A 25481-nucleotide genomic window follows, 5' to 3' on the forward strand; every position below is an offset into this window, starting at 1 on the left:
AGACACCTGTGTCTGGCCTGTGCCAGCTGACTAGGGGTAAGGGGCTCGAGCTAAGTGTCCGTTTAATTGCGGTGTAGACATTTGGGCTCCAGCTGCAGCTTGAGCTCTGGGACCCTCCCACCTTTCAAGGCTCTAGAGGGCTGAGCCCGAATGTCTACACCAGAAATAAACAGACCCTTAGATCAAGCCTAAGTCAGCTGAAATGGGCCAGTTGCGAGCAATGTAGACTTATCTAAATATGTAGACTTATCTAATGTAGACTTATCTAAATGGCAAAACTCCCAGTGATTTCAATAGGACCATGATTTCACCCCTGCAGATTATTTTATCTGTTCTATTCTACCTTTAGGTGATTCCCCCAGTAATTCCCCATTTTTAGAACATAAAATTACTATGGCATTTCAGATGCTGCCATGTGGCAGCCATTGATAAACATTTACTTTTGAATAGCAATTATGTGCTGCATTTCTGCATGTTTTCATATGCGATTTCAAAAGAGATGGCGAGTCAATAAAGAAAAACTGTTCCAAATGGCAAACAACAATATCTGGAACCAGGAATATGAGTTTGGGGTGGGTTCTTTTGTAAATGTTACTGGTTACATTGCTGTCTTCCACTGTTCTGCAGAGTGAGACAAATATGTGTATTGGATTCATATAAAGGCAGATTTTTAGTCATTTAAATTTCCCATAGTAACAGAATTATGACAAAACATGCCACTCCCTTTTTAGACTGCTGTCCAATTAAGCTAATAACTGATGGTGTTTTAAGGCTTGATTCTCCAAGATGCTGGAAGTAAATCAAGTGCAGTCCAGGAGCTACCAAGCGTCTTGCAGGATAGAGTCTTTAAAGTGGTGTGAGAGACCTATTAGTTAACAGTAAACATTCATTAGAAAAAGCATTATGCCACAGATCTACAAAGAAGGGATGTATTTGTGGAATCAAGATAAGAATAAGATTTAAGACTGATCCAATTCCTGTGGAAGTCATTGAGGTCAGTGGGCACTGGATAAAATGGATAAAAATAGCAAGAGTTTGCAGAAACATTTTGTGCAATATTGAACATGCATGTGCATACCATATGGCAGATTCAAAACAAAATCTGAATATTAACCAGACATGTCATGTCTAGATGAGATCTAAATAAGCACATTGTTGTCAAAGGCTTAAATCAGCTACTTAAACTTCTTTTGACCCTTGAAGATTGATAGCATTTACAGCTAGAAATTGTACTGATTCTTAATTAGATACAGTGGTGGGAATGTTAGACATATAAGTTACTAAGTGGTATTCAGTTTTTCCTTGCTATAAAATACATTCAGAATACCTGTCAAGGTTCCTTCCCCACTCTGAACTCTAGGGTACAGATGTGGGGACCTGCATGAAAGAGCCCCTAAGCTTATTCTTACCAGCTTAGGTTAAAAACTTCCCTAAGGTACAAACTTTGCCTTGCCTTGAACAGTATGCTGCCACCACCAAGCATTTTAAACAAAGAACAGGGAAAGACACCATGTGGAGACGTCTTCCCCCAAATATCCCCGCAACCCCCCCCCCCCCCCCGCCCGTTTCCTGGGGAGGCTTGAGAATAGTATCGTAACCAGTTGGTTACAAAATCATCAAAGACCCAAACCCCTGGATCTTGGAACAATGGAAAAATCAGTCAGGTTCTTAAAAGAAGGATTTTATTAAAAAAGAAAGAAAGGTAAAAGTCATCTCTGTAAAATCAGGATGGAAAATACTTTACAGGATATTCAGATTCAAAACACAGAGGATCCCCCTCCGGGCAAAACCTTAAAGTTACAGAAAACAGGAATAAACCTCCCTTTTAACACAGGGAAAATTCACATAAAACAAAAGATAAACTAATACGCTTTGCCTGGCTTACCTATACTGGTTGCAATATTGGAGACTTGGATTAGGATGGGTTGGAGAAGATGGATTTCTGTCTGGCCTCTCTCAGTCGCAAGAGAGAACAACACACAAACAAAGAGCACAAAACAAAAGCCTCCCCCCCCCAAGATTTGAAAGTATCTTGTCCCCTTATTGGTCCTTTGGGTCAGGTGCCAGCCAGGTTAGCTGAGCTTCTTAACCCTTTACAGGTAACAGGAGGTTGCCTCTGGCCAGGAGGTGTTTTATAGCACTGTATACAGAAAGGTGGTTACCCTTCCCTTTATATTTATGAGATACCTCTCACATATTTATCTTAACCCGAGTCATAATTCTGCTTTTTTTCTGCCTTTATTACATATCATTTCTAGAGATGAAAAAATACACATACAAGGGGCTCTATAAAGCCAAATATATTATTATAGTGCTGTCTGGAAACTCTGCTATACATTTTTGGCATCATTTTCATAATAAATTCCTAATTTTCAGTGGTTTCTGAGTTGGAAGTGAAAAGTAACTTAGGCAGAAACCTGGCATAGAACCTGGAAATATGGCATATCCTGGAAGCAAAACATATTGGCAACTAAGAGGAACCAAATGACTTTTTAATATGTAGTGTTATGATACATTATGAAAGCTCAAAAGTGTCCCAGTACATCCAGCTTATGAGGACAGTTTTCCTTTTCTCTTTATATATTTCAAGTATTATTAGAAAAATTAGAGTTAGAGTGGAGTTCTCAGTCCAGAATTAGAGTGTGTGTGAAAAGCCCTCAATGTTCTCAAAATCTTTTGCATTTGCTTGTTGCTCCTGAATAATCTTCCCTTCCTCCTGAATATTAGGCTTTAGAAAGAGTGAATCCCCTATTAATGTCAATTTAAGAGAGAATTTTATTGAGTATTGCCATGCTTATTTTTGTTTAACTGCATCTCCTTTTTAGATTGTATACTTCTTGTTTGCATATGGAGAGGTGGTCATGTATGCACAGGTAGAGGACTTTATGCTGACTAACAATGCATTTAAATATAATCATGAAATTCCCTTTTAGTAGTACACATCAAAATGCCACAATGTATCTTTTTATGAATTAGAAAAAGACTGCAATGCTCAAAAGGGATTTAGTGAGTTAGGTGTCCAACTCCCATAGAAATTCAATGGGAATTGGACACTTAGCTCCATTGACAGAATCATACTTAGGGCATAAGGGAAGGCCAAATAATTCAAGATCTACCCTTCTCACTTCGGAATGCATCCGATGAAGTGAGCTGTAGCTCACGAAAGCTTATGCTCAAATAAATTGGTTTATCTCTAAGGTGCCACTAGTACTCCTTTTCTTCCTTCTCACTCTACATTTCAGTTACAGTTCATATAGTTTATTTTACCCACAATAAATTTGGTCATCATAACCTTGGGTCCCATCTCCTCACCTTCAGCCCACAACTTACATACTGCTTCCTGGAATGGATCTACAACTTTTGCTGCTAGAAAAATTAAAAGGTATCATTTTGATTGTCTTGTAGAAGAGAGAAAATGTGTGTTTTCTTTTTGTAACCTTCACTATCAGCAAAACTGCATTTTGCCTATTCCTCAAAAGAGTACATCAGAATTAGAGCTGAACACAAAATTTGTAACGAACAGTTTATCCAGTGAATTTAGTCCTTTTTCCTGTCTGAAGTGACTGCTTTATGCAGATTAACTTACCCTTCAAAATGATTATTTTGGGTGAAACTTTTTAGCCTATGGATTTCTTGTGAGCTGCTTACTACATATAGCAGTTTGAATATGTCATTGTGTGGCTGAGTGCCTTCTTGTGGCCTCAAGGCAGTCCTGCAAATAGCCCCTACCTCAATTTCTGCCTTTTAGGGGCTTCTTCTATAACTCACAAATCCTTTTGTCCTTTCACACATCTCCTCAGTTTCTGGTTTATTAAATTAATAAATATTCAAATCCCTCCTCAAGTTGATCTGTTTACATCTTCTCATCAAGTCACTTGGAGGCCTCCTGCTCATGATCTCAATCCCAGAGTCCCAGATTTCTGTGCTGGAACCTACTTGCTCCCAGCAACTTTTTTATCTCTCTCTTAGAAGTCCTCCATAACTCTCTCAGCTCAGCTCTGGTATCTCAGTATTCTCTGCTGTAGCCTGTTTGCTCTCCACAATCAGTCGTCTCCCTCCATCCCCACTCTATTTTCCTAGGGAATATCATCTCTGCAGCTTTCTGCTGCCCTTAATAGCAGATACGGTTGAGCCCTGCTTGGGTATGCCTGCTTTGTAACTAGGGTTGGCTAGCACTTAAAGAGGTGAGCCACCCTGTTACAGAGTATTTGAAATTTACAGTCTGTCATTCAAGTGATGCGATTGGTCACCTACGCACACAGTAAGGTGTTACTCACCATGACTGAAAATGGCAGAATCTGTCCCTTAATTTCTTAGAACCTTAATTTATCTATCTATTAATGGGTGCAATTATACTCCAACATTATGAGGTCTTGTTTACTAATTTTTGAAAAAAGCTAAATTCCTCAGAAGATAGGTTCTTTATATGCGATAAGAATCAAGTAATAGTAATAATAAATGAAACTAGATACTAGCTCTCTAGATACTCTAATATTTATTACTAGAGGACAGTGTATAAGAATGTAGAGTAGGTATGGGCCTGAACTATGAAGTTCTGATCTAGAACTGAAATTCCCCACAGTTCAAGGGGATTTGGATCTGTGTGTTTTCGGCCTGTCTTTAGTATTTATTATGACTGACAGCAAAAAGGTTAAGCACTTGTAACTATGTTCACTAGCAGCTTCATTGATAAGTTCCCACCTCCACCACCAAATACCCACTTCTCTCTATGTACCAAAATACTTGTGATTTAGTAAAGCATCTGTGTTTTCTTTTGATTATCATGGCACTAGAATGATATATCAAAATGAGATCTGCCTATCAGAATATTCAATAGGATGAAGCTTCTAGCTCAAGAAAGTCTAATTCCAAATATTGCAAAGACTGTTAGGCTTTTGTTTGTTTGCTTAATTTAAGAATAATATTGTATTCACATTATTTTCTCTCTGTAGGCCAGATCTCCCAGTCCAGTCACATGGCTTTCTACACAGACCCAAGGAGGTGTGAGGGATGGGAAAGATAGCTGTAAGCCACCTTTCTTGTCCACCAATCTAGGACTGGCTGGGGGCCAATCTGACCTCCAAAGTAATTTGGAGGACTGCTCTAATTTACACAGGTAGTGACTGCCCCACTGACTGTTCCATTAGCACAGTGAACTCCAGCTACACCTTCAGGCCTCCCCAGATGTATCCCCTTCAGTGGTGGGGCTAGGAGTGGACAGAGTACTGCTGGCTACATGGAGGAATCCCAGAATACCACATTAGCTATACAAGGTTTGCAGCAGCCAGGTGGAGGGCAAAGGATCTGGCCCGGAGCTTTTATGTTTTTATTTAATTTATTTATTTATTTATTTGTGAAATCTGCCTTACAAATAGCTATGGAGGGAAAAATAGAGGCGTAGGTAGGATGGAGTGAGGCTGGTGAATCATACATCCTCCCCTCAAACTCCTCAGGGATTCTCTGGAGAGGATGGTAGTACCACAGGCCATATTACCAGTCCTGTTATAACCCTCTTCACTGATGGGATCCCATTTTAAGGGGCAGTTGAGACCACAGGGCATCCCTGGTCATATTGCTCCACTGGAGCCTTGTTGATGGATAGTGCAGTGGGGAGGGGAGCCTCTTGGTTCATTCCACTTTGGGGATGGTGGGGGGACCCCACTGGGATGGTTGAGGAGAAACTGAATTTCACTCACAAAGTTTTCCCTTCTTAGCCCATTTTTATTGGGAATCCAGCCCTGCAGCAGGCACATTGAAAGTGCTCCTCCTCCCTTTGTTCTTCACTTGGTGACCACGCTAGCCCACAATGCTGTCTATGTACACACTGTGCTAACAGTGTCCAGTGGTGCCTCACCACCAGGACATGGTAGCAGCAGTGAGTGTGGAAGGAAGGACCTGGGCAGATACTGAGAAAGCAGCCTGAAAGGAGGCTGTGAAGGTACTGAGTGGGAATGGGTAGCACAGCTGAGATTCCATTTTGGAGCTAACTGATTGTTTGATAAAGCAAGAAAATTAATGTGCACTCTTCATTTTTTTATTCTATGTAAGCCAAAAATTATTAAATACAACTAAGATCAGAGGGTGCTGTATATTTATCACAGCAAGGACACCATTACACAGAGCCATATGATTGTTTATTAGGTTGGCAAATGTGACTGCCATGAATTTTTGCTCTTGGCTACATGTTTTGGAGGTCTTGGTTACTCCTCTGGTGTTTAGGAAATTCATGGTGGCTGGCCAGCCTACAACCTTGTGCCGAAGGGAACAAACACTAGTTCTCGATTCTGGGTGGCTTTTACATACACATAGTAGTATGGCACAGACTCCCTCTGGAATCTCCTTCCCCTCCCCCTCAGTTTTGCTGCACAAAGGCAGCCAGAATCTAATTAGGCAAAGTTTTTGTATCTTCAGGGAAGTCCATCTTATTGTCCTTGGCACAGATCAGTTTATCCCCCCTTTTTCTTTGCACATTATATGGGACAGATTTCAGTTTTTAGAGACATAAACCCCAACAGAGCCAAGCACATGCTTAGCATTAAGCATGCGAGCAATCCCATTGCTTTAAGGTTAAGCACATGATTAAATGCTTTGCTGAATTGAGGCCATGCTCATTATTACAATCTATTTGATGAACACTAGTTGTGAGGATATTTCACTCTGTGCATTTTAGACTTTGTGAACGCTTCATTGCATCTGTTGCTTTGAGTTATGACTATGGTATTTGTAATTTGCTATTCGTGCTGTATGACTAGTCACCTCACTAACAAAATATTACCTATGCTCTCTGATCAGATAACTGCAACTTTCAGATATAGGAGGAGGTTTGGATAACTCTCCTGTGATGCAGACAGATGCATTTTGGCACAACAAAGACCTTTGTGGTGGCTCTTTGGAGAGGGGTGACGATCATCCATGCATAAGTACTTGCAACACTACCATGAAAATACCTGTGAGAATACACAATTGGTTGAGGATTTGTGACCCTTTCCCTTCACTGAACATCCTTGTGAACAAGTAATTTCTTTAAAAAAGTGTTTGTGGAAAGCAAATAAGAGGTTGTGAACACCATTTAAGTGAATTCACTTTTTATGCAAGCTCATGAATGTTTTTTAAAAAAAGAAATCAGTATTCACCCAGCTTTCGCACTATTTCTCAGTGAGGGAGCAGCTGAAATATACACACATCTGTTTGGTTACACCTCGGTTGTTCACCAACATCTTCCTTTCCTCATGATAAAAAGGATTAAACTTCTCCACAATTATGAAACAAAAAACACTACTTTTCTTGCCTAATGTAACAATTAGTTTGTTCCATCTCTGAAGGAAACAAAAGAGATTACAGAATGTTACCAAATTAAAAGTTCCTTATAAATTTACATACTTTAAGTGTCAAGGTCAGATGTGGGAACAGCAGTGCATAGATTTAAAAGGGGAGAAAATGGATCCCAGAAAATTAACATGTTAATTTTAGGTCTGAGTCATGAAAACCAGAGGATTCCTTCTGGTCCTAATGAATTCATTTTCTTCCTTCCAATCCAAGTCTCCATTAATAGACTTTAAGGCCAGAAGGGACCAGTGTGGTCATCTGATCTGACCTCCTGCACATTGCAGGCCACAGAACCTGTAATAGATTTATAACCTCTGGTTGAGTTACTGAAATACTCTCATCGTGATCTGAAGACATCAAGTTACAGAGAATCCACCATTTACACCAGTTCGAACCAGCAGGTGACTTGTGCCCCATGCATCAGGGGAAGGCAAAAAATCCCCAGAATCTCTGGGGGGAAATTCCTTTCCAATCCCAAATATGACAATCAGTTAGATCCTGGGCATGTCAGTGAGATCAACCAGACAGACACCTAGGAAAGAATTCACTGTAGTAACTCAAAGCCCACCCCATCTGGTATTCCATCTCTGGCTGTTGGAGATATTTTCTATTAGCAGTCACAGATGGGCCACATGCCACTGCAGGCAATCGCTTCTCATTCCCTTAATTTCTAAATGCTTTCTTCCCAGAAGTGTTCCCTAGCCAAGAAGGATACACCATACAGCAGGATACAATCCACCATTCTAAATCTCAGATTTACTTCAGAGATGCAGTTTCAACTTCACACATCTGTGGAGAACTCTGAATTTTGCATGATTTAATCCCAGTCATTTTAGGGTAGATTTTCAATGTCACAAACAGCACTTAGGCACTTGGTCTAGATCCATAAAGGGGACTTAGTCCAGCAAGCTGAATGAGGAGCTCCCTAAACTAGCCACTAGGACATGCCAAGGAGTGGGGAGGGGCTCAAGTCCCCCCAGTCTCCACTCCAAGATATTTAGGTGCCTAACTCCAGGGAAAAGGGAGGCACCTACCCCTGTTTGAACCATGAACCCTCTCCTGGAATTAGTCTCCTAAGCCTAGTCAGTCCTTTCTCATGAAAAAAGAGACAGAGGATTCTGAGCATACGTACCAGATTGGGCCCCACAAGAAAGGCAGGCAGGGGAACACCTCATTTAGGAATCCTGGCATGGCTAGGGCACCAAGCAACTTGGTGGCAGTCAGAACTTAGGCATTTTTTGCACATGCCCACAAGTGGAAGCTTAAGTTCCTTGAGGACTCCAGGTGCCTACTGGGTTAGGTGGCAGATGAGCAGGGTTTTGAGGATCTCAGTGGTGCCTAAATTCAACACTGGATCTCAGTGGTGCAGAAAGGTTCAATTTAGGCACTAAACTTTTACAGGCATTTAGGTGCGTAACTCCAATTGATTGTAGCAGGAATTAGTCACCTAAATACCTTTGAGGATCTGAAACATTGTGGATCTAGCACCTAATGCATGTTATTTGTGCCTTCAAAAGTCTACTCTGTCTACTGTACACAAGGGTTCCTAAAACCCTGGCAGTCTGATCTATCAAAAACAGACTTGTACATTGAGCTTGTTTCAAGCTTTGTGACCTCATATTTTGGTTTTTTCTGATATCCACATAGAAAAACATTTTGTAATACATTACATCTAAATACTCATAATAGTTCTTAAAACTTAACAAAATCTATTCAGTGAACTTAGTATAGGCCAAAAGCAACAGATTCTTCCTATATTCCAAAATTTCACTTTTCTCAGTAGGTAATTTGTGTTATGAGCAGAACTTTACAATTCTAACCAACATGTTAGTGATGACTGACCTAAAAATATTTTTACTCCTCTTGGTTTGGATCAGCCGTGCATTAGTTACTTTCATGTCAGCAGCTCATTCAATTATACTATGCAAATTAATATCCAGTTGTATCTTGTGATTATCTTTTTTAAAGCACCAAGTCAACCACCAGCAAACATTGCATGGAAACTGACAAATTCAAAAATATGCTTGAATTGGGAACATGTAAAAACAATGGAAAATGAATCAGAAGTGTTAGGCTACAAAGTAAGTAATTTCTTTGTCTAATTATTCATACTTATTGGTTATAATAGAGGCACCACAACTAAAGCAAATGCTTCATGGCAATCATACTTTCCCTGAAACTAATCACTAAGTGGAAAATATTGACTTCTTCAGTGTTCTTCAGACAGTTAAATAGAAAAATTAAAATTGGGCTGCTATCAGCTCTTATAATTTGTCAATGCCTAAATGCATCTCCACACAGATCAGAGGATAGACCTCTAGATAACAAAAGTGTCAAGGAGCTCTACATGAAAATCATTTAAATAAATCTATTGTTTTAAAAAGGTAAATTTAATATAAAGCCTGTTCACGGTGCTTTTGACCAAGGAGGGATGTGGCCACAGTTCAGTTCAAAAAAGGAAAAATTCTTCATTCCCATCGTGAAGAATTTAGACACTGGCCTTTAGGCCCAGTCCTGCAAAACTCTTACTCACATGGGTGAAGACTTGCATGAGTAAGGGTATGCAGGACTTTTGTATCATCGTTTTACTCCCCCCAAGGCTATGCACAGATATTTCCCGTGAAAAAAAAAACCCTGTCCAAAAAACCAAAAACTGTGCAACATTTCTGGAATGTGACGAGCTGCACACTTTTGGGGACAGACTAGACTGTTGAGCTCTGTTACATTCACTCCTTTGTGCTTTAACCATTTGCTTCCAGGCAATACTTTTCTATTATATTTCAACATTCTAAGAGCTCTTTAAGTACTCACTGCAATAAACCCATTTTAAAATGCCCATTAACACCATTTCTCCATCCACTTCACTCTGCAGTTTATATCTTTTTAGCATAAAAGTGTCAAAAAGCTGCCAAAGGGAAGGAGTTATATACTGTCATTGCTGTGCTGGCAAAGAAGAAAGACTTCCTGAAGAAGAGCTTATTCTTGCACGCAGGATATGCATCTCAATTTATCTCTGGCTAGCCCTCATGCACCAGTGAAATAGTCCAACCAGTCTGTAAATTGGCACAACGATATAACAAAAAGACCACATGAATACAGTGAGTTATGTGTTAGGAGAGAAGGAGTTCTAGTTGACACTATCCAAATTACTGTCACCTCTTGAGCTTTTTTAATACATATACCAACAGGTTGCTTTACTTTTTTCAGATCTGCAGATAAGCATTACATTGCAGTCAATGGGAGTATTTGTATTGATTCTGATGGACTTCGAATCAGAAACAAATGGGCAGATTTTCAAGAGAACTCAGCATGATGGGTTCTTTGCTGTTTTGAAAATGGGGCCATAAGTGTCACAAGGGGAGATGTTGGGCGATATGCACTTTTGAAAATAAATCCCTCTTTTGGATATCTTAATGAGAGCTGAGCTGTTTTCCAATCAGGCCTCAATTGTGGATGAGAAACATTAAAATCCGGCCTTAAGTGCATCCTCAGCAATTCCACACTGGGTGAGATAGAGACATGAATAATACATTTTTAACAATCTTTCATGACCTTACACTTTAATTTATGAATACTGTGTTGCACATAGGAAAAGGACTGGCATTGTCATTGAAGCAGTACACCCATTGGGCCCCATATGCTGAGTCTACACAGAAAATGATTGTAGCTTTCTGAAGTGGTCTGTGTTTCTGCTCAATAAATCTGCAAGTTTCTGAACATGCAGAATTACATGTGTGTGAGATATGAGAAATAATGCTCTCTCAGAGACCTTTAAAAAAAGTAACTACAAAAATCCAATTATTTCTGTTTTTTCTAATCCCTTTATATTTAGATTTCATACAGGCAAAATAGACAAAGCAAAACTCATATACTGGAGACAAACAACACCTCAGCTGAGCTTCTGGTACCATTTGAAGAAGATTATCTCATAGAAATAAGAACAGTCAGCGACGGTGGGGATGGCAGCAGTAGTGAGGAAATTAGGATTCCAAAAATGTCAAGTAAGTTTTTTTTTTCTGAATATTATCGTCTAAAATGAAGCTAGTGCACTTCTAAAGGGAAGGCTAACTAGACCTTCACCACCGTCGATGAGCAATAGCATGGCTTAATGCTGCGTAAACCTAGAGCAATCTCTGGTATAGTTTTATGTTTAATGCAAATAGGGGAAAGCAATTTATATAGTCTGTGTGTGGTCTAACTTTTCAGGGTCTCTCTCCCTCTGCAGTGGCCAGGAGAGTGGGACCAAAACTCCTTGTGGCATAAGTGACTCTATTCAACACAAGGGTGTGCTTAATAATAGTGCCATTATGTAGCACTGAGTTGTTGGTAATAGACTTGGGGGTGCATCTCCTCCTAAAATACCTTCAAAGAAGGTGGCAGCTGTCATGAAAAGGTTCCTCCTTTTCTCTTGTTGAGATGAAGTTATGTCATTTTACTTCCGTAATTCCTGCGCAAGGCTGCTGTAAAAAGTATTATGTGAATCCATTAACAGTAACGAAGCACCATGGTCCTGATCTTATGAAGTGCTAGCAACTGTGGGTACTGAGGACATTCAGCACCTTGCATGACCTGATTATGAATTATTATAATTCATAACACTTGTATATGCATTTTGGTTGAAGAATTTGAATGATTCTGAATTCTGTGAAAAATAGATCTGACACAAAGTACTCTTGCATATGAATTTACTTGCCTGAGGTGATTTTATTTTTGTATTTTTATAGGTTTAAACTCCAGAGGAACAAAATCATTCCCGTTGGTAGTCCATGTGGTAACAAATGGGATTACGATTCTGAATTGCATTCTTACTTTCTCAGCTCTTTGATGATTAAAGCCAGGGACAGTCATGGACTTTTGAAAGTAAATTGTCTATAGATTTTATCCTGATGCCACAGCCAACATTCCAGATGACTATACTATTGGGGGGTGCGAATATACACTGTACATTATCAAGAATGTAAATATCAATATTGCATTAATAAAAATATATTAAAAACTGAGGATAAATATATATAAATAAATTAAATGGAGTGGTACCAAAATATAGCTGTGTGATTGTAACAAGTGACACCTATTATATTTTGCAAACAATGAGGTATGGTACAAATACAATTTAATTATATGACCCACATGAAAGACCCGGGCCAACTCATAAATGGTGAATTGATAACAAAGAGGGAATAGGTTTGCAGGTGTTTGTGAAGTGGATATTTATCCTGTCTTCCTCATTTTAAGCTATAAAAAAGAATAATAATCAAACTTTACAATTTAATGAAAAAATATTTGTTTACATTTTGCACCTATTTGTATCAGGTTACCACCGGTTAGAATGTTGCGAGACGTGAATCAACATATAATGTACCCTTTTGGCCTTTACCAAATTATTTTGTCTCAAAAAAGGGAAATAGTCATCTGCTTCTACAAAAGGAATTAGAGTCCAATCCAAAACCCATTGAACTCAGTTAAAACAATCCCATTGATTTCAATCCCAAAGGCTGTGGATCAGGCCCTTAAAGGGACAATATTTCTTATGATACAGCATACACTAAACCACTATATTCTCAAATACATTAAAAAAACTTTTTCATGCAAAGAAACTATTCTGGTCAATAAATCAAGCATTTCAGAGGGGGGCTAAATATTTACATTCATATTATTATAAAAGGAACATCTTCACGGTTGGTCTGTGAAATATTTGATGTACTATTTTTCTTATAACTGTTTGGAAATTCAATGTAATTTTGTGTTTCATTTTCTAAATCATCTGCTTCAGTTCTGTTTTTCTAATAAATAAATAACTGAATAATCCAACCATAGAGTTACTTAAATATTTAAGACTATATTTTCATCTTGCTGCTTTGGGTAAAAATAAGCTTAGGGGGGTTTTCATGCAGGTCCCCACATCTGTACCCTAGAGTTCAGAGTGGGGAAGGAACCTTGACACCCCACATGCAGGGTCCTGGCCTCATGCCCGGGGCTCCACACCCACCCCTAGCTGTGGCCCCAGCCTCCGCCACTTTACCCCGTCCTCATCTCCCTGTCCCGGAGCCACGGCCATGCTCCCAGCCCCAGCTGTGGGGGGTGGTGAAGTGCATGGACAGGGGTAAGAGGGGTGCAGCTCAGCACCCCCACTCCAAAAACTGTTCCAGCATCCCTGAACTCTTGCCATGTTTAGGTGAGAGCAGGTGTCATTCTGCTGCAGGAGTTGAGACCATATACAGTCCCCCTAGCTCCTGAGGCCCAGTATTGAGACAGGATTGGCAGTAGGGGTAGGACTGATAGATTCACAGTTGTATAGATTCACTATTTACTGCCCTCTGAAAGGTACTGATGGAATACAACCTACTGTAGCACTTGGGCCACTCAGAAAATGAAAAGTTGATGTGTGACCTTATAGAAAACTCACCGCACATTTGCACTATATCTTTTTTATACCAATACTACCCTATCGAATAAAATGCAATCACTGAAAGAACTAATGATGAATCTGAGGAGAGCTTTTTTCCATTACCAGTAAAGCATACAGAGGCTTGTTGAAAAGCTCTGCATATTGATTTGACATAAATAATCTGAAATGTTGAAAAAGTTCTGAAATGTTTTGTGCTCAGCCATATAATTGCAGAGTATTCACATTTATGTAGTCCCCGCTGCCTGAACATAGTGGATGAAATCCTGGCCCTACTGAAGTCAATACCAAATCTCCCATTGACTTCAATGGGGCAGAATATCACTTGAGGATATTACATCACTGACTAATCTTAAAGGACCCTTAAAGGGATCTGACCAGGAGATACTGAAATCATGTGGTGGGAGAATAGGGTCCAATGTCTTTAATGTTTTGTAAAGTTGATCTTTAATCAATTCAGCAAGAGCATTAGTCATAATTTCCACAGATTGTCTTTCTTTCTCTCAGTTACTATATACAGTATAGATTTTACCAACCTTCACAAGGAAAAATCTCAGTCTTCCCTTCGTGTTTGACTTCCACTGTTTTCTCACATTTACCAGAGCAATGATATCATATCAGAGCTTGTTAAAATCCTTTGTCACTAAAAAAAATATACTAGTCTCCCGACAGATTCTGTCACTGTGTATTAACTGGTATTTATTTTGTCACTGTTTGTAACTGTAGATTCATCTTCAGGTGGAAGTGTGAGGGGGAAGGAAAGGAGCAATGCTTTATATTTATACTGCATGATGATGAAAATCACCTGATTAAGTTCTTCAGTTGATTCAGTTATTAGACAGTCAAACTCAGCCCCATGGTATGTGTCTATAAACCATTTAAAATAAATGAGTTTGGCCCAAAATGTGAAGTGACACTAGTTGATTATAGCTTGACAGCTTTAGGAACACCAATATCAATGGACTGACTCTCTCACATTAGGTTTGGGGAACCAAAAAGTTCCTCAGCACTTCACACTAGTTTTGTATGCTCTCTCCACTGCTGAATACAGTGAAACGTGCACCCTCAGCATAAAGACCTGTGCTGTGTCCCCTTTCCTTGTTAAAAAAACCTGAATATGTAGAAAATATTTACCAACACCAGCCCTTTTCATGAAACATACTTGCATGTTCTGAATGTTCCTACTGATGATTATTGTGTACCCATTCCCCTTCACAAAAGGTCCCGAGGGAAAAGAAATCTATTCACATACCAAGGAGTAAGAACAGATTCTTATTAAGATTAGTATTTATTTTGAACAGGGTCACATTTTTCAAAGATCAAAACAACATGCTCATCCATAGACATGGAAGGCCTGATCAGCAGCAGAGCCAGTGCTGCCTGTAACAGATGTGAGCTCAAATGGATTGGGGGATGTCATTCTGCAGACTAGTCACCCCCTGGCATACAGTTTTAAAGCACTGATTAAAACACCACAGAACTATGTTGAGATTGAAAAAGAAATGCTGGCAGTTGTGCTTGGTTGTGAGCAGCTTCATGCATATGTATATTGGCAGAAATCTGTTGCGGTAGAGATTATAAACCATTGGAAACCATATTACCATTGGTTTCAGAGTTGCAGCCATGTTAGTCTGTATTCGCAAAAAGAAAAGGAGGACTTGTGGCACCTTAGAGACTAACCAATTTATTTGAGCATAAGCTTTCGTGAGCTACAGCTCACTTCATCGGATGCATAAAGTGAAAAGTACAGTGAGGAGATCTTATATATACACATAGACCATGAAAAAATATACATTGTAAGGAGAGTGATCACTTAAGATGAGCTATTACCAGCAGGAGGGTGGGGTGGGGAGAGAGAAAACCTTTTGAAGTGATAATCAAGGTGGGCCATTTCCAGCACATTTCCAGGAGTTAGCAAGAATGTCTGAGGAACAGTGGGGAGAGGGGGAGGGATAAACAAGGGGAAATAGTTTCACCTAGTATAATGACTCAACCACTCCCAGTCTCTATTCAAGCCTAAGTTATTGTATCCAATTTGCAAATGAATTCCAATTCAGCAGTCTCTCCTTGGAGTCTGTTTTCGAAGTTTTTTTGTTAAAGGATAGTCACTTTGAGGTCAGAAATCGAGTGAACAGAGAGATTGAAGTGTTCTTCTACTGGTTTATGAATGTTATAATTCTTGACATCTGATTTGTGTCCATTTATTCTTTTACGTAGAGACTGTCCAGTTTGACCAATGTACATGGCAGAGGGGCATTGCTGGCACATGATGGCATATATCACATTGGTAGATGTGCAGGTGAACGAGCCTCTAATAGTGTGGCTGATGTGATTAGGCCCTATGATGGTGTCCCCTGAATAGATATGTGGGCACAGTTGGCAATGGGCTTTGTTGCAAGGATAGGTTCCTGGGTTAGTGGTTCTGTTGTGTGGTGGTGTGTGGTTGCTGGTGAGTATTTGCTTCAGGTTGGGGGGCTGTCTGTAGGCAAGGACTGGCCTGTCTCCCAAGATTTGTGAGAGTGATGGGTCGTCCTTCAGGATAGGTTGTAGATCCTTGATAATGTGTTGGAGAGGTTTTAGTTGGGGGCTGAAGGTGACGGCTAGTGGCATTCTGTTATTTTCTTTGTTGGGCCTGTCCTGTAGTAGGTAACTTCTGGGTACCTTTCTAGCTCTGTCAATCTGTTTCTTCACTTCAGCAGGTGGGTATTGTAGTTGTAAGAATGCTTGATAGAGATCTTGTAGGTGTTTGTCTCTGTCTCACATGGAACCCTTCTCCACTTCGGCCTTCAGAGTTCTCGTTTGAATATTTGCTACTACCACCAAGATCTGCACCTGCAGCGGCTCCACCCGGGCCCTCGCCCTAGGCTTCAAGGCGCACCGCAGCGGCCCTCCTACTCGTCGCGGCGTAGCCCCCGCGGCTCATATTGCCGGTGACGGCCGGGTATGGGCCTGACGCTCCAGCGCCATCCATTTTCAGGGCTAGTTGATTCGGCAGGTGAGTTGTTACACACTCCTTAGCGGATTCCAACTTCCATGGCCACCGTCCTGCTGTCTATATCAACCAACACCTTTTCTGGGGTCTGATGAGCATCGGCATTGGGCGCCTTAACCCGGCGTTCGGTTAATTACCATTGTGAGAGGTGACACAATTACCATTGTGAGAGGTGACACCTACACTTCCATAAATTAGCATGCACTTGCAAAAACCCCTCATTAAATGTGAAATACAGGCCCAAGGAGGAACTTCCTATAGTGGACACACTTTCAAGAGCAAGTGAAAAGAAGGAACTGCAGGGAGAGGAGTTTGCAATAAATACAACAAAATGCAGAAAAATCACAGATCATCTGATCACCCTTCCTGCAAGGCCATCATAGCTAAACTAAATAGAAAATATTACTTTTTTTTAAGTGGACTAGTACTCAGTTTCTGTGGAAATTGAGCTGTTGGACAACCCCCTGAGTAGCAATGTAATTGATCATTACCATATATTGTGAGTCATAGTTTGTTCATAAGTGTTAAGAGCAGATAACTGACCCCAATTCATATATGGTTCACTTCAGGAACTCTGATATCTAAGCACCAACCCATTACTAAATAAATGGTTGAATGGATTAGCAGAAAAGTCACTGCAAATAGCAAATTATCCCCGATTAATTCATGGGAGTCATACTTAGCATTATTTACAATATCAGATTACATTTCCCATATGTTAGTAGGATCACCATTCTGGAGACATTTGGGCAGAATGACAATATCTAAAATGCTTCCTGAGTCAAAGAAATTGACGTTAAAGTAGATAAAAACTAGGGTTGACAATTCCAATTTACAGCAACTTTTGAGGTTTCAGAATTTGTTTTTGTTCCACGTTGGCATGAAAACAAGCCATTTCACATGTTTTTTATGAAAATGGAATTGTGTTGAAATGTCCATTTTCAGACAAACACCTGAGATTTTCATTGTGTGTGTGTGTGCGTGCGCGCGCAAAGGCAAGTGCCCTAAACACCAGGCTGTATGAAAGTCTCTCTCTCCTTTCTAAGGTAAACTTTGTCAAAACCACTACACCCCCATAAACTGTTTCAGCTTTGATGAAACAGCATATGGCAGCAAAATGAAATTTTTCAGAAAATGTTCCAACCACCTCTACAAGAAACTGATATGCTAGGAAACTTAAATGGAGGATAGAGAACAAGAAAAATGTCAAGCAGTTACCCCATGTCAAGTGGGAGAGAAGGGCAAATTTCAAACAGAAATCGGCACCCAATGTGATAAATTATCTAGATAATCTACCATATGATTATATGCAATAACCAGTTGTGCTGGAAGAAAAGAAGATATTTAAACAAAATTAAGGCAGACACTGTCTATTTCTTGCGGACATCCAGAATGCTGCTGACAGAGGGAGGTAGCAAGTCACCCAGTCACTGGCACTGAAAAACACAGGCTTTAGATGGCAGATCCAACTCAGAAGCCAAACCAGGCACAGAACTGTTCTGAGAACATAAAATTTTTCCATCTCTATTGGTGTATTCCACTGATCACCTGTGCTTGTTGATGGTTGCTAATTTTATTGATACTAGGGTTTTTTTGCATTTAAGAAAAAGATTTAATGAAAAGAAAAGGTAACAATAAACACCGGACTCAATAGACAATGATCCCTGGCATGTGACAATAGTGTAGCCTTTTGTAATCTGGACTCATGTCAGTTGACTGAATCAGAAGTTGGAAATAAAGATTAATCTCTTACCAGCACACTTATGAATCACACCTTTTTTACACTGTTTGGTAATACGTAGGGATAAGATGTGCTATGAAGGGTGCCCATATTCAGGAATGTGACAGGATGGTCTGGTGTTTTGTGGGGTATATAGATGTTTCTATAGCCTATAAAACTCAGTGTTGTATGTGGCTTGATTAAGTGAGTAAATGTGATGTAAGTGGAGTATGAAAGATCATCTTGTCTTGTTTTCTCTTTCTGTACTATGCTCTGTCTATGCTGCAGAATTGTTGTTGTTGTTGTTTAAATTCCTCTCTCACTCTCTTTTGGGAATCAAATGAGCCTCAGAGATTCCTGACACCTGGGATTCAGTTGAGTTGCCTTAATAACTATTGGCCAGACAAGACAGGGCTAATTGTCTTGGTTTAATTCTCAGCAAGCCTAACCTTGCCTCTGAATAAAACAGAGTCTGGGACCAATCAGGACCAAGGAAGCAAAATAAATGCAGCTTTCCTGTCTATGAGAGAGGGGTAATTCAAATGTTGGAAGCTTTAGCTTCCTGCTTCCAAATGCTGGGGCAGTTAAGGTACATATGCTAGGGGAATTGCAGCCTGGAAAAAGGTACATATGCTAGGGAACCTGAATTGTTTACTTTGGGGTCATTGCTTTGTATTTGGAACTGTTTGGAACTCTCCCAGCTACAGGGAAGACAAATACAATTTTTATTCCACCCTTGATAGAGAGAGAGACAGCATCTGTGACTTTGTTTTTTTCAGTGTAATCCACACCCACTACTTGGCACATCAGTAGGATATAGAACCAGTATTTATGCTACAGTTAGTATATTTATTATATTTGTGCTTTGTGTATTAATGTTAAAAATCCATGTAAATTGGGGCAGAACACTTAGTCTGTAGGCCAGGGATAATCAATTATCTTTTGTCAAGGTCCAATTTCTTGGTCAAGGTATAGTCAAGGTCCAGACTCCAAAGAAAATAATACAAAAACAACAATAATGATGATGATAATAATAAGTAAATAAAAATATTTTGGAGTCTGTTCAAAAGCATTTGGCAGTCTGGATTTGGCTTGTGGTCTGCCTATTGACTAGCCCTGCTGCAGGTAGTCTCTCTTCCAGATATTTACCCACAGCATTTGTTCTAATTTCAATCTTTTAACACTGTTGTCTCTCTGTTTCCCTTGAAGATTTCCTGAAACCCAATGGATATATGTAAGCGTGAAAAGAATGAATAATAATTAATTATTTCCTCTAAATCAAAGAAAGGCACTAGGACTATCCAGAGCTCACCTCAGCCCTAGCTAACAAATTTCATGTCCAAAATAACCTGTGTAGATGGAGAGGCTGAAATATTTTCAAGAGTTTCAAATGGCAATCCTAGCTGTTATAGCAATGTTGAATGATCTTTGAAAAAGGAACAGATGGATTAAGAGTAGGATGGTTCTGATTCTTCTCACCCGTTGGAGTAAATCAGGAGTCATTCCAATGTAGTCAGTAGAGGAAGATCAGTGTGAGACCAGAGTAAAACCCAATAATTTCAAAGTGAGATTAATTTTAAAAAAGACTGTGTTGACATGACAATCAAATCCACTAGTGGGCTTCAAAATCAGAACAGTTTATTGTCTACTTCAAAATGAAGAGACTGTCTCATTAAGTTACCGTTGCATGTATCCTTGCAAGCACATGCTGAGTTGCTCCCACGCTTCTGCGTTGCGGAGAGCTCACAGTCGGCGCAGGATCCCAACGCAGATATCTGACTGCATGCACATCCCCACAAGCCATCTGAACATTGTTTAGAGTTGCTTAATATTTTATGACAGATGACATTTAAAAATAGAGATCAGCAAAACTATTTTCAGCTAATTTGAATAGTCAGTGCAAGTGCTGTATCTGTCAATTTACAGACACAGCAGGTAGGTTACAATCCACGTGGCACCTTTCCATGCTAATAGCAATTTCAGATTTCTGTAATCTGAATTTGTTAGTGTCTACCAGACAAAGAAGTAACTTGGGGATGGGAGGCTGAACATCCTTACATTCTCTTGTTAGATTGTCACAAAACAAAAGTATAGTTCTATTCCAGAAAGCCATTCTGTCAGCGTGCTGCTGGGAGTTTCCATGTTAATTACCTCTCAATAATCAATCATCTAACTTCCTCAGTTCACAAGTAAAGAGATGACGTCTATCTGTACAACTTCCACAACTTAAGCAGGCTCTGAATGTTATGCTGGTTCTTTCTGGGCTGTATGACATTATAATTCATAAAGATTCTGCAACTGGAAGCAGCTTTTGCAGAAGCAAAATTCCCTTTGGCCCCAATCCTACTAACACTTATGCACATACTTAAATTTATTCACAAGCAGTTTTAACATTTATCATTCTTATTTATTCATTATTTGTATTGTGGTAGTGCCTAGGAACTGCAATCAGTGACCATTATGCTAGGCACTGTACAAACAGATGACAAAAAGGTGGTCCCTGCCCCCAAAGACCTTACGATTTACGTTGGAGGCAAGAGGCAACAGGTGTGAGCACAGGGAAACAATGAGACAATATTGATCTGAGTGATCTCAGCACTCCAGGTGCTTAACTATTGTCAAGTGTTTTTATTAAGCATCATATCAAAGAAGAGTTTCAATGAGAGATTTGAAGCAGGACAATTAAATAGTTTTGTTGATATTTACAGGGAGTTGCTAAGCATGAGAGGCAGCCTGGGAGACAGCACAAAAGTATGTGTGTGTGTAGATATAGATATATACTCCAAATATCATGATACTTGTGATAAAATCATGAAAGCTGATATCACTTGTCTTTTAGAAAGACATCTAATCTTGATTTAAAGATTCTAACCAATGGAGGAATTTTCACATCTCCAGATAAACTGTTGCACTCGTTAATTACCCTCACTGTTACAAATTTGCACCTCATATTGATGATACCAGAGCCAGAAGAGAATCCATTTCACTCTCTCATGGATGTACGGCTTGTGTAGTGTTACCAGGAAGGTGCCATAATGAAAAGTTTTGCTTTGTTTTGGTTACAGGTAAGCTGATATTAGTTACAGTTAGAGCTGGTCAGAATTTCTCTGAGGGACTGGCTTTCCATCAGAGAGTGCAGATTAGTGGAAAATGAAACATTTCATGTGAACAGTTTGATATACAGTGTTGCTCTTTCTCCCTTTTTGAAGAAACTTTTCAAATGGAAGTATTTTTTTCTATCCATACCTTGCTATTCTCATTCTAGCCTCAAATATTTACCTAATCCTACAAACCCTTTTTCATGCCACTAGACCCATTGACTGCAATAGGATTATTCTTTTGAGAAAAGGTACACAAGTCCTAGCCATGAAACTCCTCATAGTGTGTAACTTTACTCATGTGAGTGGGCCCCTTGAAGTGTGGAGCTCCTGCAAAGGCAGTGGGACCACTCGTGTGAATAAAGTTACCTGTGTATTAAACTCCCTTAGAACAAACTGGAAGCAAAGAAGCAATTGTGCCTCTTTGGGTCACATTTCTGGCCTGGGGCTGTCCACAGGGCTGAGCCTAAGGCACAGTCTAGCCCAATATAATTATGTTGCAAATATTTATTAGCAACAATCATTATTTATCTGTGCAGCCCCAGCAGTCTGCTAGTTGCTCCTGTTCATTCAAACGGTTCGATTAAATTATGTTCTAAAGATGTCTGCAGGACGCAGGCTTTTGGTATCATACAACTGGAATAAACTATTCCACTGATATAGACACATCACCTGGTTTTAACAAAATATTTGAATCTCTTTCCTGAAGAAAGTTTAACAGAGTAAAAGGAACTGAAATTGAACCTGCTCACTGCTTTAGTCTGCCATTTATAGCATCCTGCCCTGTATTTATACGGTAATAAAGTATGTTATTCTGAAATAACATTCGTGAGCTAATACTCTCACCTGAGAGTATGCCTACCAAGCTGTTCCAAAGAGCAAACCTTTAAGTAAATTCACAAATAAAAAAAAATGTACAGTGTGCACGGGAAGGAGATTAAAGATAATCTAGGTATGACCAAACACTAAGTGAATACTTTGTCAGTAAGGGTGACAATATGGAACAGGCACATGAAGGCAGGAAGGCTGATGCAAGTGAGCATATAGAAATGGAAATGACCACATCTGAGGTGGAAGAAAACTTAAAGAATTTAATGTGCTCAAATTTGGGGGATCAGATAATTTCCATCCTAAAATACTGATAGAATTGACACATGAGATTGTTAAACTGGTAGCAAGGATTTTTAATACAGCTATCTATTCAGGGGTAGTACCATATGTCTGGAGAATAGCTAATGCCTTATAGTCAAGAAAGAGAGAAAAAAAGTGACATAGGCAATTACAGCCCTGTTGGTCTGACCTCAATCGTATGCAAGGCTTTAGAAGAAATTGTGAAGAAAAGAATAATTAAATTCATGGAGGTAAACAGTAAAAGGGATGTAATGCAACATGGGTTTATCAAAAATAGATCATACAGACTAATCTGATTTTCTTCTTTGAGAAAATAACTGATTTTTTAGATACTGGAAATGCAGTACATTTAATACACTTGGACTTTAGTAAAGCATTTGACAGTGTACTATATGGCAATATCATTTGAGAAGATGGGGATTAGTACAGAAGTGTAAGGTGGATAAGGAATTGCCTAAAGGGGAAAAGGCAAAGTGCTGTGCTGAAAGGTGTATTATAGGACTGGAGAGAGGTTACTGTTGGAGTTCCTCAACGATCGGTCTTGGAACCAATCTTATTCAGTTTTTTGATTAATGACCTTGACATAAAAAGTAGGAGTGTACTAGTGAAATTAGCTGATGAGACAAAGTTGGGAGACAGTCAATACAGAGGATCAGAATATCATACAAGGTCATTCCAATCTTCCTGAAAGCTGAAGTAACAGAAATGGGATAAAATTCAAAAGTACAAAGTGCAGGGTCATGCACTTGAGGTCTAATAGTAAGTATTTCTATTAAAAGCTGGGGGCTCATCAGCTGGAAGTGACAGAGGAGAAAGACATGGGTGTGTGGGTCAATCACAATATGATTACGAGCCATCAATTGGATACCGCTGTGAAAAAGGGAAATGCAGTCCTCAGATGTATTAGGTGAAGCATTTCCAGCAGAGATAGAGAAGTATTAGTGCCATTGTACAAGGCACTGGTAAGACATCATTTGGAATACTGTGTATAGTTCTGGTCACCCATGTTCAAGCAAGATGAATTCTAACTGGAACAGGTGCAGAGAAGAGCTGCTAGTATGGTCGGGGGATGAAGGGACTATTTTATGAGAGGAGACTGGTAGAGATTGGCTTGTGTAAGCTAGCAAAAAGAAGGCTGAGAGGGGATATAGTTGCTCTCTACAAATACATCAGGATGGTAAACACCAGGAAGAATGAAGAGCTATTTAGCTAAAGGACACCATTAGCACAAGAATAAATGCATATAAACTGGCCATGAATAAGACTACGATTTAGTCACAGAGGTTACTGCGGTCACAGACTTCCGTGACTTCTTCTGCTTCAGCTGGGTTTCTTTGGTCTCCTTCCTTTGAAGCATCAGGAATGGCCATGTCCAGGGATAGGACACTAAGTGGGAAGGGCCAGGGCTCTGAGGTGGCATCGAGCATTCTCTCTCTCTCAAGTGCTTTGTTGCCTGGTTCTTGTTCACATGCTCAAGAGCTAACCGATCACCATATGTGGAGTCAGGAAGGAATTTTCCCCCAGGTCAGATTGGCAGTGACCTGGTGGAGGTGGGGTACAGTGTGTGGCTGTGGGTCATTTGTCAAGATTATCGGTGTATAGCTCACGTAACTACTTCCTTGCCACTGTGGGGGCCTTGGGAAATGGTGCACCTTGGTCCTTCCTTTTCTCTGCCTGTGGCACATAATAGACTAGTCTTCTGTGGGCTACAATACTTTGGTCTACTTTGAGCTGTTGGGTTTAGCATGTGGTGTTGGTGTCCTGTGGTATGCAATGGATCAAACTAGAGGGGACCTTCTGGCCTTAAACACTATGACTTTGTCACATACAATTACCCTTTGAAAAGAAACAGTGTAACTTACCACAATACAAGCCCAAAAGAGCACAGCAGGTGCTTATCCAAACCCAGTCTACTTTCCTTACAGCTCCTCCCATGACTCTTCTTAGTAATAATGTTCTGGTCATTTGAGGAAAATCAGTTATCAAAGGCAACCACTGCCATGACAACCAGTACAATAGTCATTCTCCCCAAGTATGCAAATGAACTGGAAGGAGGGTGTGATGAGTGGTTGACTGTGTCTGATGTCACATTGTTACTGCTTAGTTAGCAGCAGGGAACAGCAAATGTTCACAGTGAGGAAAAAAATCAAGTTTTTCCTGTGTTCTGGTTTTCCCAAATTTCCTAACACATCAACAACAGAGCAACACAAAATACACATTGGAGATCATTCCAGACACATAGTAATTTGTGGCTGAAATTTGGTTCAAATTTCCTATGGTATGTTTACAAAAAATGTTTCCAAATAAAGACGAGACACTAGGTTACAGACTCTATAAAACAATATTGAGAGGGAAGCTTAACTATGGTCTTGCTACTGCAAGACCATAATACAATAACAAAGAAAACTGTACACCATGGGCAACCCATCGTATTGTGTGTCTTACTGTGGTATTATCTTTCACACTTTAGCCCTGGCCTTCCTTTGCAGTGTCTCACTATGGAGAGGATCTGTTGTGAGGAGGCCTGTTCTCTAAGCTGTCAAAAGTCCAACTCAGCCTGTTCAAAAGAGTTGTTTGTGAAAGTTGTGTAAAAATTACAGAAAAACTGACCTGGAACAAACTGGATTGTTTAAATTAATAGGCCAGTGATAAGGGCAGTTTTGCCAACTCTTGGTGTTATTTCAAGTCTTTTGATGTTTGACATTTTCATTGCGGCTCGATCTGCTAAAACGAATAGATTCTAGGAGAATTTCAGCTTTCTTTTTTTTTTTTTTTTTTTTAAACATAAATGTTGGTCCCTCATGGTTT

The 25481-nt window shown here is 39.7% G+C and overlaps 1 protein-coding gene and 1 long non-coding RNA gene across 6 annotated transcripts in view; one reads left to right on the forward strand and one right to left on the reverse strand.

Moving 5' to 3' along the window:
• The window catches only part of CNTN6 (contactin 6), a 221216-nt gene extending 208080 nt beyond the window's left edge, over positions 1-13136 (forward strand). For 4 of the 5 annotated variants that reach the window (XM_043550995.1, XM_043550994.1, XM_043550997.1 and 1 more), the window contains 3 exons: positions 9295-9407; positions 11159-11327; positions 12051-13136. In XM_043550995.1, the coding sequence (XP_043406930.1) occupies positions 9295-9407; positions 11159-11327; positions 12051-12151 (383 nt within the window). In that variant the 3' untranslated portion in view covers positions 12152-13136. The remainder of the gene's footprint in view (positions 1-9294; positions 9408-11158; positions 11328-12050) is intronic. The other variant, XM_043550996.1, reaches the window with a different exon arrangement.
• On the reverse strand, positions 6984-16866 carry LOC122466539. The gene is made up of 3 exons (XR_006292152.1): positions 16501-16866; positions 7212-7221; positions 6984-6994 (listed from the first exon to the last, which is right to left on the reverse strand). It is a non-coding gene; the product is annotated as an uncharacterized LOC122466539 (long non-coding RNA).
• Between the last annotated feature and the right edge of the window lie 8615 nt (positions 16867-25481).

Source organism: Chelonia mydas, chromosome 7, assembly GCF_015237465.2.
Source record: "Chelonia mydas isolate rCheMyd1 chromosome 7, rCheMyd1.pri.v2, whole genome shotgun sequence".
In the NCBI taxonomy this organism is placed as follows: domain Eukaryota; kingdom Metazoa; phylum Chordata; order Testudines; family Cheloniidae; genus Chelonia; species Chelonia mydas.